The sequence below is a fragment of the Castor canadensis genome, chromosome 19, assembly GCF_047511655.1.
Source record: "Castor canadensis chromosome 19, mCasCan1.hap1v2, whole genome shotgun sequence".
NCBI lineage: Eukaryota > Metazoa > Chordata > Mammalia > Rodentia > Castoridae > Castor > Castor canadensis.
Genome location: NC_133404.1, coordinates 3,546,595 through 3,562,103, shown reverse-complemented (window position 1 = coordinate 3,562,103; position 15,509 = coordinate 3,546,595). Strand labels below are relative to the sequence as shown.

At 44.0% G+C, this 15,509-nt stretch overlaps 1 protein-coding gene and 1 long non-coding RNA gene across 3 annotated transcripts in view; one reads left to right on the top strand and one right to left on the bottom strand.

The window, feature by feature from the left end:
• The window catches only part of Arih1 (ariadne RBR E3 ubiquitin protein ligase 1), a 106,290-nt gene extending 104,091 nt beyond the window's left edge, over window positions 1-2,199 (bottom strand). The window contains exon 1 of one of the 2 annotated variants that reach the window (XM_074061504.1): window positions 1,651-2,199. In XM_074061504.1, the coding sequence (XP_073917605.1) occupies window positions 1,651-2,019 (369 nt within the window). In that variant the 5' untranslated portion in view covers window positions 2,020-2,199. The remainder of the gene's footprint in view (window positions 1-1,650) is intronic. The other variant, XM_074061505.1, reaches the window with a different exon arrangement.
• Window positions 2,200-2,512: 313 nt separating this feature from the next.
• LOC109688418 (uncharacterized) lies at window positions 2,513-10,822 on the top strand. The gene is made up of 2 exons (XR_012443825.1): window positions 2,513-2,954; window positions 10,024-10,822. It is a non-coding gene; the product is annotated as an uncharacterized lncRNA (long non-coding RNA).
• Window positions 10,823-15,509: the final 4,687 nt, after the last annotated feature.

Genomic DNA, 15,509 nt, shown 5'->3' with positions numbered 1-15,509 from the left:
GATTTAAGCTGTAGGACAATATTCATTTATAAATCAATCAAAAAGTTATAACAATCTCCACGAGTTCTTTAAAAACTAAACTAAAATGCCAGTAAACTAGGTAGTGAGTTGAGAACATCATATTTCATACAGTTGTAAATAAAGGGAATTCAAAGTTTTACTGCAAATTCTTTACTAATGGCAATTTTCTTAAAAAGAAAATTTCTCAATTTAGCGTTCTAAGAACTCAACTGTCATTTGCTGGATGAGGAAAAGAGCAGTAAAAGCTACCTAACTTCTATAACCTTTCCACTGTTTAATAACAGCACTGTGTGATTTTCTTCATATTATTCAAAACACCGGCTTAGTTCCTAAATAGATGGTCCCATTTTCAAAACTGCGTCTGGGACAATACTATTAAAATCTGTTAATAATGGAAAGTCAGCAAGGAGGCAGATGCTGCTAATCTTTCAGAGACTATTTAGCCAACCAATTGTTACATCTATACAGATATATATATATAATTGTATATGGGCTGGAACTCAGGGCCTTGTGCTTGCTAGGCAAGCAAAGCAAGTTTTAAAGAAAAAAGAAAACAGAGTGACATGCAAGAAAGCAAACTAACTTGCTGTTGGTGTATATACTTTCCTCCCATGTAACCAGTGTTCTCTAAAAACTGGACTGAATCAAGACTTCATTTTTATTTTCCAATCATATCCTGACCCTTTGTGACGTTTTCCCAAATGGAAATCTATTTGCTAAAGTTCAAAAAATACAAAATCTGACGCACAAGGTTAAATGAGGTGTGGCTATTAACTTAAACCAAGCCTAACTTACTGAGCACGAAGTTGAAATTTGCAGAAAAAGGAATTCAAAGGCAGAAAGCCTCTGCTCTCTAACTCACAATAGAGTCTTGTCCAATGAGACAACACTGCGTTTTGTTGCTGCTGTAGCCGCAAAGACCGGTAGGCAAGCTGCAGGAACTATTCCAACAGCTTCAAGAGAGTTACAGACCACGACCAGAAGCAGCAGCAGTTAGGTCCCAGACAGCAAAGGCGTAAAAAGATGTAAGGAGAAGCCTCACCCTCGGAAAAGGAGGCCCTGATACCAGCACCTCTTCCGAGAAGCAGATCCCTTCCCCCACCTTTAAGTAGGCACTTCAGACTGCCAAGGAGATCCATTTCTTTATTAACTGGTGCCCACTTGGGGCAATCGTACACCGAGCAGCTCTGAGGTCCGCCCTAATCCCTTCCAAAACTGCTCGGGAGAAGTGGAGGCCGGGACAATCCTCCAGAGAGGGGCCCGAACCTTCCCACACCCCCCACCCAGCCCTCCTCCGCTCCGCCACAGCAGGCGATCCTCGGGCCAGGGCAGGGACACCGGGCCCAGGGAGCGGCGGGGATCGCCCGCAGTTGGAGAAACATCAGGCGGCCGCAGGCCTCCGCCATCGCCGGCCCCGAGAAGCCCCGCCCCCCCCGCGCACCTCCCAACCCCGGCGAGCCGGCGAACGTCGGCTTTCGCCACCTCCATCCCCCGGCAAGAGGCTGCGGGGAGAGGACAGGGCCCGGAGGTAGCTACCGAACTGCGCACCGGGCCCGGGCCTGCTCGCTGGGGCCGCCCGAAGCCGCTCCCCGTCCGGCCCCGGCCATCCGACGCGGCGGCCCCCCTCACCTGGATGACCTCGTTGACCTCCCGGATACATTCCACCATGTGCTGCAGAATCTGCTCGGCCGTGAGCACCTCGTAGCGGTAATCCTCCTCCTGCTCGTGCCCCGGCCCGCCGCCGCCGCCGCCGCCGCCGCCGCCGCCGCCGGGCCCCAGAGCGCTGCCGCCGCCACCGCCCGTCTCCCCGCACAGCAGTCCGTCCCGCTCCCCGCCGACGCCCAGCCCCGGCTCCACCAGCTCCACCTCGCCCAGATCCAGGTTATCATCGTCCGGCTCGTCTTCGTCCTCGTCCTCCTCCTCCTCGGCGCCGCTGTCCTCCTCGCTGCACTCCTCGTCCTCGTCGAACTCGTAGTTGTAGCCCTCGTCCGAGTCCATGGCGCGACACGCGGGGGCTCGGCGGACGCTGGCCGAGGCGGGGAGAGGGCGGGGACGCCGAGGCCCCGGCTCTCGCTCCGGCTCCGGCTTGATGTCCGGACGCAGGCCTGGCTCCGGCCCCGGGGGCCGCGGCTCCTCCCCGGGCGCGGCGGTTGGCGGCTGGCGGCGGCGGCGGCGGCGGGGAGGGCGCGGAGGAGGGAGGGAGGGAGCGAGGGGGCCGCTGGCTGCCCGCCTCAGTCAGACGCGGCTCCTCTCCGGCCTCCGAGAGAAAACAGTCCCCAGCGCCACCTCCACGGCCGCCGCTACCGCTACTGAGCCAACAAAGGGGCGTGCGTCACCGCGTCGCGCTGCGTCGTCGCGTCACTCCTCTGTGCGTCACTGCGCCCCGCCCCGCTGCCCCTGCGTGGAGTGCGGGGAGACCCCACGGCCCGGCCTGCGGGGCGCGGGGAGCGCGGCGGAGCGGGAGTCGCCTTCCTGGTGGTGAGCGCGGCGGTCCTGTGAGCCGGTGGAGACCCGTCAAGGGGCGACGGCCTCGTGGTCACCGCGAGAGGGCCCCCCCCGGGCCGCCCCGGAGGTGGCTTTTGCCGGAAGCCATAGGCGTCCGGCCCACTCTCGTAGTCCCCGGGGACGGTAGGAACCCGGCGGTGGAGGCCTTTCCCGCCCGCCCTAGGGTAACTGCAGGAAGCTCTCAGCTGCTGAGCTAAAATTTGTTTCTCCAGCTACTGACCGCGGAGCCTGTAAACTCTGGCGGGTGAACGGCGCTATCGGTATTTCGCGGGACGCCGTCCACGCGCACCGACGTGCAGTGGTTTTCGTCTTACGGTGACGTCATCGTAAGAGGCGTTTCCTGAACTCAGCTCTACAAGCACCACTGGGGCCCTAAACAGTGTCAGCGGCCATGGTTTTCCTTACTGGAGCACTGCCTAAGGGCCTAGGTATATTAGCGATCTCTTGTTTTGTTCTGTTCTGTTTTGTTTTGTTTTGGTGGCACTGGGCTTGAACTCATCAGGCCTTCACACTTGCTAGGCAGGTGCTCTGTCACTTGAACCACATCCCCATTTGGGTATTTTGGAGATGGAGGAGGGAAGGTGTCTCACCAGATATTTGCCCGGAACAGCGATCCTCCTGATCTCAGCCTGTCTCGTAGCTAGAGTTACAGAAATGAGGTACCAGCACCCAGCAGAGATTAGCTCCCGTTTGCATTAAGGAACCTGTGGCTCAGAAAGAGAAAGGAGGGCTGGGGATGTAGCTCAGGGGAGAATGCTTGCCCCTGGGTCCAATCCCTAGAACTCGGGGAAAAAAAAAAAAAAAAAAGTTTTGGCCAAGACCACACACTTGTGTTGTTACAGGTGTTGGGTACCCTAAAACATGGATGGTAAAGATAGTTTATGATGCATAAAGTGTACCGTACAACATTGTATATAAAATGCATTAATTACATGACAACACAGTATAGGCAGTAGTAGAAATATCTACAAAAAGCAAATGTAGCTGAAAAGATACTGTTTGAGTCTTAATCTGGAAGTGTGCTGTGAGCTGAGGGTCGATGGATGACTAGGAGTTCAGCAAAGAAGGGAGGGAAGATGACCTAACCTGGAAGAACAACAGAAGCAAAAGCACAGATGATGCAAGGTGGTTAAAAGTGTAGGAGCTTAAATTCAGGTGGTAGAGCAACTGCCTGGCAAGTGCAAGGCTGTGAGTTCAAACCCCAGTACTGCCAAAAAAAAATTCAAAGGTAGTAAATGGAAAAACAATAGGCAACTTAGTCATGTGAGAAAGGGCATTTTGTGTCTTTCAGAGAGTGGATGAATTATTGTAAATGGGACAGGAGAGCTGGAAAAGTGTTGTGAAGGAAAAAAGTATAGAAAGCTCCCTCTTCAGATAATTTGAAGGATTGGCCAAACTGAAAATCTTTTAAAAATCTGAATCCTTAATTTATCGATAAATCTTACTGCTTAACATAGATTCCTTTGGAAATTGATTTTGAAAAATGAAAACTTAAGTGTGCCTCTACTAATTTGTCCATTTGTTTCTTGGTGGGGGGGAGTTCTTTTTGGTTGGTTGGTTGGTTTTGAGACAGGGTCCCAACAAATATTTGGGTTAACCTTGAATTAATAATCCTCCTGCCTCAGTTTCCTGAGTGCTGGGATTACAACCTCTGCCACCATGCTGGCCTCAAATCGAAGCTTTTAACATCTAGGTTGTTGTCACTGGGGCAAGCCCAAGACACATCCCCATTGTTCTATGCCTGTTAAAAAAAAGCCTAATAACATTTGTTGGGACCCTAAATGCCTTTGCCCCATTTTTCTTCCCATAATACCCCTATCTTGAAGGAACTCTTGCTGTCCATATCCTTTCCCTGGTAGCCATGCATATTCTATTACTTCATTTCAGTCAGGAAGCACAGCTTGACCCTCAACACCACCCAACACTCCTGCTCAGGACTTCTGACTTCTCCCACTGTACCTGCTCTTTCACACCTTTGCCAGTTTCCTTAGACCTCCAACTCTGCCCTTTCTAATCCTTTCAAAGCAGATGACTTTAAGTCACAAGGAAATTTGACAACATCAGGACCAATGTGACTGATACATGTTGAGAAATGATACAATGTGTGTTTTTAAGAAAGGTAACTCTACTTGCTTTGTAGGGAAGGGACTATGAAAGCAGAACCAGTTGGGAGACTGTCAGTAATCCACAACCCTAGGGTTGTGGCAGTAGAGATAACAAGTGATCAGATTCAGAGGTAATTTGAAAGCAAATGCCTTGACTGGGTTTATAGAGGAATCAAGAATCTCCTAAACTACATTTGTGGATGAGCAACTAGGGGTGGGGATGCATTTCCTGAAATATGTTAAGTTTGGGATGCCTGTTGCACAGCAAGGTAAAGTTGTTAAGCAGGCACTTCTGTATACTAATGCACAAGACTAAAGGTCAAGGAAAACTAACAGGTAGAAGTAGGACTTATAAGAGTTTCTGTCAAGAGTGTTGAGAAGCAGCCTAGGATAGAGATGAAGGTTCAGATCTTGAAGGGAGTTTGAATTTTCCCTCTCCTCACTAGTTGCCACCTGTAATCTTGAGCAAATTACTGAGTCTCTCTGAGTTTTTCTTTGAAGGATTATCATTCTCCTTCTCATAGAATTACTTGTATCCAGTGAAATAATGTATTTAAAGCACTTGACACAGTACCTAGCATGTAGTCAAGAGCTCACAAAATTAGACTTTTAAGTCATCAGTCACCTTGTGGAAAAAACTATAGCCAATTAGATTTATAACTTTTTGGGGGGGCAGTAACTGGAGTTTGAACTGAGGGCCTCACTAGGCAGCCACCTTTTACACAGATTTATTTACATGTACACCGCCTGTATCATCCGCGTTTAATAGGAAAGAAGATTGTCTGCTTTTTTCTCAGAAACTCTTTCCACGATCTCATGAATCTTCTAAATTAATATCGTGAGCAGGACCAGAGTGCTTCTGCATTTTTTGGGTCTCCTACTCACAGACAAACCTTGAGAACCAGATTCTCAGCAACCTTCATTCCATTCATATTTTGGAAACTATCTTAGATTTAGATTAGCTTATAGTGCTATTTAAGGGAAACCAGTAGGACAACTTCTCTCTGGCCCCAAATTGGCCAAGGGATGCCCCACATACATTGTTGTTTGTTTTGGTTTGGTTTATAAATGACTTGCTCTTACAGGATTGCCTTGTTGTTTTCTCAGGTATGGTGATTACAGGGTAGAAGTACAATAGTCTGTAAACAACAGCACAAGGCCCTTGTAACAGGAAATAGACACACTGCCACTTCCTGGCACGGAGAGAATCGTTGGTAATTCAGTATTGTCATAAGGTTAAGAAGCACTGAGTAGTCAAGCACTGAGGCACACTCCTGTTAACCCAGGAGGCTGCCATGGGCTGATCACTTGAGCCCAGGATTTTGAGGCCAGCTTGGGCAACAAAGCAAGACCTCATCTCAAAAAGAGCCAGGCATGGTTGTGCATGTCTGTGGTACATGGGAGGTGGAGGTGTGTCATGAGCTTAAAGCCAGCAATGTAAAATCCTGTCTCAAAAAAAAAAAAAAAAAAAAAGATTGGGTGAGGTGTCTCAAACATTGTAGTTTGAGGCCAGCACAGCAAACAGTTCAGAATCAGGAGGCCCCCATCTCAACCAATGGCTGAGTATGGTGGTGTGCACTTGTCACCCCACTTATGAGGAGAAGCACAAATAGGAGTGTAAGAAGCACTCAAATTGCTCTTGCTGAAAAGCACTGACTCCTTACTGGGGCACACAAATTAAGTAAAAACAGGAGAAGCTTGGCATCTCTGCCTCCATTTTGTACCTGTCTTTGCTCTAAGCCATTCTCATTACTGTCACTTTGTAATCACCTTAGATTCCAAGAAAGATAGATAACATCTTCATGGCAAGGGACAGAAACTACACCCAACAGTAGACCTTCCTTTGGAAGGACCACCTGTCTGGTTCCAGATAACAACTCCAGAACCTCTCCCAGAACAAGGACTGAGATAATGACCAACCAGACCTCACCTGTGACTTAACTGTTTAGTTATGCATACCTTTTGTCCCCTGCCCCTAAGTCTTTGTCTGTTTAAACCTAGTATCCCGAAGATGGATTAACTGAGTGCTTACTCTCCCTCTTCCCATGGCATGTCCCAAGCCATGTAATAAATCTCCTTTCTCTGCCTTCACCATTAATGCTTCTATTTGGCGTTTAGGGATGGGTGACCAGACCTGGCATGTGGAACCCAGGGTGGTGGCCCAACCTGGCATTTGGGCCTTGGGTCTAGAACTCTGGTTTCAGGAGGATCACAGTCCAGGCTGGCCAGGTATGAAGCAAAACTCTATCTCAGAAATAACCAAAGCAAAAAAGATTGGTGACATGGTTTAAGAGCTAAAGTACCTGCCTAGCAAGTGTGAGGCCCTGAGTTCAAATCCCAGTACTGCCAAAAAAAATTCTATATTATCTAATATATATAATGTATGTGTATACATGCATACATATATTTATCAAATATCTACTCGTGGAGAAATCTCCATAAATATGTATATGCTCAAATGGTTATGAACTAAGTGCCAAGAGGAAGAATATGCAAGTGCTCTTCTGAGAAGTAAAATTGAAATAGCACTGGAATTTTTCGAAAAATTCCACACAGATAATAGAGCTGTGTACTATGGAAAAGCCCACAGTAATGGCAGGTACTGGAGTGACTACCATAGCAGTTGTGTCAGATTCCAGATTTCCTGGGACATGTTTTCAGTGCTAAAACAGAAGTCCCAGGTGAACTGGGATAGTTTGGTCACCCTGTGGAACACTCCACTAAAAATTTTTGTATGAGACTCCCCAAAACCCAAAAGAAAGAAACTGCTTGCTGTCAATCTAATTATAAAATTTGTTTCAAGGCACCCTTTATAGGGTTTTTGTTTTTTTAATGTGTTCCTGTGTTTAACCACCACAGGAGGTGAAAATGTCAAATTTTAATTTACAAGTAAATTTATGAAAAAAACACAGAGACTGATAAGCTAATTGAGTACTTTGTATTTCCTTAAAAATATCTATGTATTTCAGATTTTGTAATAAACACCTATTAAGTGTTACACCATTGTTGAGGCACATTTTATCTCACCATAATAATAATAATAAGAGAATGGGAAACTAAGGTCATCTGCCTCACTATAGGTCTGGTAGAAGTCAGGCATGGAGGCCCACTCTGTAGTCCCAGCATGTGGAGGCAGGAGGATCATGAGTTTGAGGCCAGCCTGGGCCAGATGGTGAATTGGAAGCCAGCTGAGCTACGTAGTAAGACCTTGTCTCCAAAACAAAATAAACCCTTGAGTAGAGAAAGTGACATAATAATCAATAGTAGAACCCAAATTTCTGACTGCAGCCTTTTAAAATGTCCTCTACCTTATCTTCCAAAATATTGGGTCGATAGACTTTATTATTGAGCCTGAGTGTTTTGGGGGGTTTTGAACTTAGAGCCTCACACTAAGCAGACACTTTACCACTTAAGCCATGCCTCATCCCCTGCCCTCTTTGCTTTTAGATTATTTTTCAGACAGGGTCTTTTGCTGGGAGCCGGCCTCCAGCTGCAATCCTGTCCATACCTCCCACATACCTTGGGTGACAGGTGTACACCACCACAACCAACTTTTTTGTTGAGATGGGGTCTTGCTAACTTTTGCTCCAGCTAGTCTCTTCTCAAATTATGGTCCCCCTCTTACAGGCATGTGCCACCATGCCTGACCTGATCCTGAGAGTTGGTAAAATAACCATCTACAGTGTGAGGTAGATAATGATGGACCTAGAAGTAGCATCCATACTCTCGTGCAGTTAGACAAATACATAAAAGATCGTGTCTGTGTTTCCCATAATTGACCTTAAATGTGTGCCTTATACTATAACAAAAAGTAGCAAATAATTGTGCCCAAAAAGTAAGCATATATCTGTCCTACATTTGAAGCAAAAAGTAGTTTCCTAACAAAAGTTCACAAAAGAAACAATTCTGTGTGTCTCTATTGTGTTGCTTTGGGGATGTATTTGAATGAATGAATTGGTAAACAATTACAAACATATTACTGAGTTTCAAATATATTACTAACCATGATGCTTTTTTTTGAACAGGTTCTCACTATGTAGCCCAGGCTGGCCTGGAACTCACTGTCCTCCTGCTTCAGCCTCCCAAGTGCTAGGATTGCAGGCTTGCACCACAACACCTGGCTTGCAATTTTAGATTTATTCTTTATGATTTTGCAAAGTTGGAATTCTTACCTTTATTTTAAAGATGAGAAAAAAGGCTCATAGATGAAAAGTAATTTACTGAAGGGTACAAGGTCACAAATCCTTGATTCAAATCCAGGTTTTCAGAGTTCAAGTCTACTTTTTTCTGTACAGTTCTCAGTAATTGTAGTGAGATCTTAATGTTCTAAAATGTGTGTTTTTGTTTATTATAATGGAGTAACTGCTATCAACCCCACCGCTCTCCAGATTGACATATAATAAATTAGAAATAGTCTTTGTTCCCATTCCCTGCATGGGGACAGAAAATGTATCACTCTGTCTCTCTCTCTCTCTCTCTCTCTCTCTCTCTCTCTCTCTCTCTGTCTCTCCCCCCCCCTTTCTCTTTCCCTGTCTCCCCCACCCCCACTTCTCCCTACTTTATCCTGTTGTACCAAAATAAATCCTTGCTAAAACTTCAAAAATAAGTAAATAAAAAATAAATAGGTTAAATCTGAATACATAGATGTGTTATCCTTTACTCACAAAGTCCTGCTTTTCTATATAATCTTAGATTTTTTTGTGATATGGGATTTGAACTCAGAACTTCACATTTGTTGGGCAGGTGCTATGCTGCTTGAGCCACACTTCCAGCCCCAATCTTAGCATTTTTAATGAAAACCTAAAATACATAGTCATAATTTTTTGGTCAAACAAATCAATTATTAGTATTCAATCAGTTCAACCAATAGTCATTTATTAGTGCCTACTCAGTATAAAACACCTTCCTAAGCACTAGAGAGATAAAAAGAAAGATCCTACCATCTAAGAGATCATAATTTATTTTAGGGAAAGAGACAAAAATCATAAAATAATTTTACAGTTGAAGAGATGATATCATTAGCCAAGAAGAATGGAACAGACCTAAGTGCTAAATGAGTTCAAAGGAGACAGAAGCCACTAGACTAGGGTATTCTGAGAAAGCATGACATGCTTGATTTCTCATGCCCTCACACTTTACCACTCTTCCTCCTGCCTGACCTTCCCACCCACTCTTTCCCCTTCCCCCCAACTAATGTATGGGCTCAAAACTACTGTTTTTTTCAAGTCGTTCCAAGTCTGCCTCTTGATGCCTAGAACGTGAGTCATCTGAGTCATCCCATTCTTGACAAACATCCAAGCTTCTGCTAATATAGGGGAGATAAACCTACAGCTATAAACCAATACAAATGTGTTGTCTTCTTTCCTCAAAGTATGTCGAATCTTACCAACAGATCAACACTGATGTTCTCGAGTGCTGATTCTTCTAAGTCTCCATGAAAACCTGAAGAGAGTGTGGAGAAGGGTGTGAATGTCTGTATCCTGCCCACCGTCCTTATCTAAAGTCTTTCTCACCTCCCATGTCTCCAGTGATGCCAGGGAGGATTGACGTTGGAATTCAGGTAGATTGGATGCAAATGATTCTGTGCAACTTGGGAAGAAGGAAAAAGGACCACAGCAGACCCTGAAGACGGGAGTAACAGAGAACACAGAAGCAGCAGCCCTGGATGTGTCCACACAATCCCACAGCTTTCAGAAATGAAAAAGTTTGTCTTTTATCTTTTTATCCTTTTTTGCTTCTCTCTTGGTTTTTTGGTTCTTTTGGAATGTTTTGTTGGAAACAATTCCATGATTTAAAAGGCACAGTAGGGCTAGGGAAGTAATGCTGGTGGAGCACTTGCCTACAGGTGCCCGGTGCTGGGTTGAATCCCCACCATCACCATCATCAGCATCATCATGGCCTAGCCACTCCTTACATTTCGCAACGTGGTGGAGAACCAGTTTTTCAGTTCCGTGTTTCCAGCTGTACCCTCACAGTCATGATCAGGGAAGGAATAATGGGAGGCTTGTGATGTGTGACTTTGCATCCAGAACTTTTTATGAGCTGCTTCATGTGTTGCTTTTATGGAAAGGTCATTTAACATGTTAGATACAGGGTTTGACACAAATGCTAAAACACTGAACACAATTCCCATATTATGGAAGTTTGAAAGGGCAATACAATAATTAAAATGGAATAGTCCCAAAGAATTATACCAGAGTTATTGACTGATATGTTTGTTTACATAAAGCAAAACATGGTAATGAGTGGACACATTTTTTATAAACCATAACAAGCTGCATGTTTAAGCTATGAAACTTTGTTGTCTTCTAAGTCTGTGTGGGAGGTTGCCTAAAGAGAGGGTCAGACAAGACAGGTATTGTGCAAAAGTCAACGTTCTAAATAAGCTAAATTTTTCTTTCTGTTTTTCTTTTGAGTACTGAGGACTAAACCCAGGGCCTTGTACATACTAAGCAGGCACTCTGTGACTGAACTACATTTCCATCCCCTTATTCAGCTAACTTTTTTGGGGGGAAGGGGTTTTATGCAGAGACTTTATGTAGCCCAGGCTGGCCTTGTACTCATCCTAGTGTGCTAGTTGGCACTATAGGCTCCAGAACTAGAAAGCCTATTATGTGACCTTAGGCATATTATTTAACCTCTTCATAAACCTGTTTTCTCATCTCAATAACAAAACAGGAATACTGCTGTAGTCCACTGATTTTCTTCACTAGACTGTAGCAACTGAGTTAACATAAGGTCTCACATTATCACTATTGGATAAACAAAATGCACAATACCAAAATGGCTATCCAGCTAATTTTAAAGTAGTAACCCTTTGAAGTGTTCCAATTGTCAATTGTCACAAATGCTTCTGAGCTCTTCTTGTATGCCTGTATTTTTTATTAGCTAATTAACAAGTCAGCTGCTCACCAGCATCATGTCAGGCACTGTGTTAGATGCTTAGATTAAGAGGAGAAATAAGAGCTGACAAGGTAATTCAGGTGATACCCCAGTACCACCAAAAAAAAAAAAAAAAAGATAAGAGCCCTGTGAGGTGACTTAAACCTATAATACTAGCTACTTGGGAGACAGAGATCATGAGAACCGCAGTTCAAAGCCAGCCCAGGTGCATGCTTGTCATCCTAGCAACATGGGAAGCATAAATAGGATTGCAGTCCAGGCTGGCCCAGGCAGCTCACTCCTTTACTCCTAGCTAACTGGGAGACTGAGATCAGGAAGATCAAGGTTCAAGTCCAGCCTGGGCAAATGGTTGGCAAGACCCCATCTCCAAGATAGCCAGAGATAAACTGAGGTATAGCTCAAGCAGTGGAGTGCCCACTTTACAAGCATAAAGCCTTAAGTTCAAACCCCAGTCCCACCAAAAAACAAAAAAAACTCAAAAGGGCTGGCAGTGTCTCAAGTGGTACCCAGCAAGCATGAGGCCCTGAGTTCAAATGCCAGTACTGCCCCCACCAAAAAAAAAGATAAGTGAGGGCTGGGTATGTGGCTCAAGGGGTACAGAGGCTGCCTAGCCAGCACAAGGCCCTGAGTTCAAACCAGAGTACAAAAAAATGAAACCATTTCAATTTTCAAGATGTTCAGGCTAGTGACACAAACAGGTAAACCATTATTACATCACAATGATAAGTATTACAGTAGAAGTATGATCTGAATGTTAGAGAAACATGAAGCTAGACATCCAAGTCAGTGTCACAGGCAGACAACACTGTCACGAAGGATTTGCTAGGGAAGGTGTGGCCAGAGCTGAGCATTTGAGGAAAAGTAAAGTTCTGGGAAGAAAGAGTTTGAACGTACATAGAAGTAGGAAAGAAGATGATGTATTTAAGCCACAGCCTGTTTGGGGAAGTGGCAGTTGAACATGCCTAAAATGTAGGGTGTACGTGGGGCTATTAGAAATGCCCCTGTTCCTTCCCTGTACCCTTCCCCTTCTTTTCTAAAGTTTGCAAAGAGTAGAGCCAGAAATCAAAACCCTGTTATCTCTCTGCCTCAGTTCAAACCCCAGTACCATAAAAAATACAAAAAAAAAAGATTGGGGCAGTGTTTCTCAACTTTTTTGCTTATCAAAACCCTAAGGAACCTTTTGCGACCTCTTTTCTTACTCATTCTTCTCCAGGTGAAATTTAGCACACAGATACACAGATATACTGTATAGATATTTATGTACTCTATGTACATCTGTGCTTTGGAGTAAGTAGCAAAAGTTTTTCATACATCCAAGAACCAATTTCTGCCCTCTTGGAGGGAACATTGCCCATTGAAAGTACATGCACTAAGCTAGGGCTTTCACTTAAAAGTATAAGAAGACACACACATTCTAGCATTGGAATTTTATTAGATATTTACCCAAAAATTAAATATTACTTAGAAGTTACATTTCCTGTTAAAATAAAGCCTATAGCACTGTCAGTATCAGATCAAAAAGATCTGATAATAAGAATTGTATATACACATACTTGTATGTCTGAGTTCAGGCCTGTCACATTGTACAAGTCCAGGGAAATTTATCTCACAATGTAATGATATGACTGGAAGGAAAGGAGGGAATAAAAAGGAATTTGAAGCTATAACCACAATGTGGTTGAAAAGAAGCTCGAGGCCATACATTATCTTAACACTAACCTGCTCTAAACTTTTCCTGACATTTCTATCCTGTGCATAATCATGCTTATCTGCAATATCTGTGCAATATGACATTAATTCTTTGTGAATGCTTAATTCCCCCATGTATTTACATAAAGGCCAGAAATGTGTATCAACTAGGATATTCTCAGTGTGCATACATTTTATTGCTGAACATAAAACTAAGAATATGCATAGTGTGCTGATTTTTATTCCATAAAGATACTCCTTATAAATCAGTTTATCAAAGTTTAAGTACCCACCCTGGGACAAAACAATTCAAGGATTTGGAGGGTTCCAGTCAATAAACAAACTGAGAAACTGAGTTCTTAGCTGAAGACTTTGGTTCCCCAGCCTGTGAGGAACTGAATCCTGCCGACAACCATGTGAGCAGTGTAGGAGGTAATCATTCTGCCTGCAAGCGCGCAGATGAGACCAGCCCTGGCGCACTTGTGACAGACCCTGAGCAAGGGGACCCAGCTAAGCCACACCCAGGTTTTGACTCACAGATACTGAGATAATAGTGATGTTGCTCAACTGAATTCTCCATGCCAACCAAAATAGCTCTTCCTAAGTGATCAACTATTCCATAGGTACCGGAAAAATGGGGTAGATCTAACTAACTGCTGTGCTCTACCATTGCGCTCCTAACACATCTTCATAGATTCATAGATCTGCACTTGTACAATACCTGTTTCTCTCTCAGTTGTTAAGTTGCATAAGCACTACTCCAGTTGTGTTCATTGCTATAAAGTAGGTATATAACACAGTTTTGATACTTCAGCAGATACACAATAAATAAGGTGAAAATTTACTTTGTTCCCCCATTCATGTCCACCAGTTTAGGCTCTTGCCCTATATCATATATTCAAAATAAAATAAATAAAGATAATTGTAAAGAAGGAAAATAGACAAGATGTGAGCCATCCCAGCTTCTTGGGAAATGGAGATTGGGAGGATCATGGTTCAAGGCCAGCCTGCCAAAATATTAAGGAGACCCCATCTCAACAAACAAGCCAGGCATGGTGGTACATATCTACAGTCACAGTTCATGGGAAGCTTAGGTAGGAGTATTGTCATCCAAGGCTTTAAGCAAAAAGTGTAAGACCTGAAAACTAAAGCAAAAAAGGACTGGAGGTATGGATCAACTGGGTAGAGTGCCTGGCTAGCAAATGCAAGACGCTGATTCAAACCCCAGCACCACCAAAAAAGAAAATAGAAAGCTAATAAAAGAAATGCTGGGAGTGGGCAAAGCCTCATCAAGAAGAGTACCAAAAGCGCTGCAGTTGTGGCTCAAGTGGTAGAGCACCTACCTGCCTGTAAGCATGAGGCTGTGAGTCCAAACTCAAGTAGTGCCAAAAAAAAAAAAAAAGAATGGTACAAAAGCTGCTACCTATAAGCAAAAGATGGATGGATAAAATTTGAAGCATCCTACTGATGGAGTGGCTCAAGTGGTAAGAGCACCTGCTTAGCAAGCACGAGGCTCTGAATTTAAGACCCAGTGCTGCCGTTAGAAGAAAAAAAAAAAAAGACTAATCCAGATTCTATTTGCTCAGGAAAATAGTTTGTGAAACCCTATCTCAGAACAGACACATCACAAGAAAGGGGTGGGAGGGGCTCAAGGTGTGGGCCTTGAGTTCACCAGTACCACAAAAAAATGAAAAGAAAGTGAAGCTTCCTTCTAAAAACCCAACAACAAATAAGACAGACGAATGGGGGACGGAATACTGGCAATGTATTTGGCAAAGGGTTATTTGTCCCTATAGGCGTCACATAGGAATAAGAAACATAAGGATCCGCATATTTGGGACCGGAACATTACCTGAAATACAAGTGTCCAGCAATCGACCAAAAAGGCCAACCTAATTAGTAAACTAAAATGGAAATTAATGGCAAACTACTTTTATCATCGGTCAAAATGATAAACATTTTATAGAAAGCTAATACTGAGTTTGAATGAAAAAAAAAGCAGAGACAAAAAGACTACTTGTAGGAGTAAAAATTACCACGGCTTTTCTACAGAACAATTTATAAGTAGGAAAAGCGTTAAAATGAGCATAGTTTAGTTTTGTTCTGTGTGTGGTGCTGGGGTTTGAACACAGGGCCATCACCCTAAGCCACTCCACCAGCTCTATTTTTGTGAAGGATTTTTCGAGATAGGGTCTCATGAGCTTTTTTTGTCCAGGCTGGCTTTGAACATAGATCCTCCTGCTCTCTGCCTCCTGAGTAGCTGGGATTAGAGGCGTGAGCCACCAG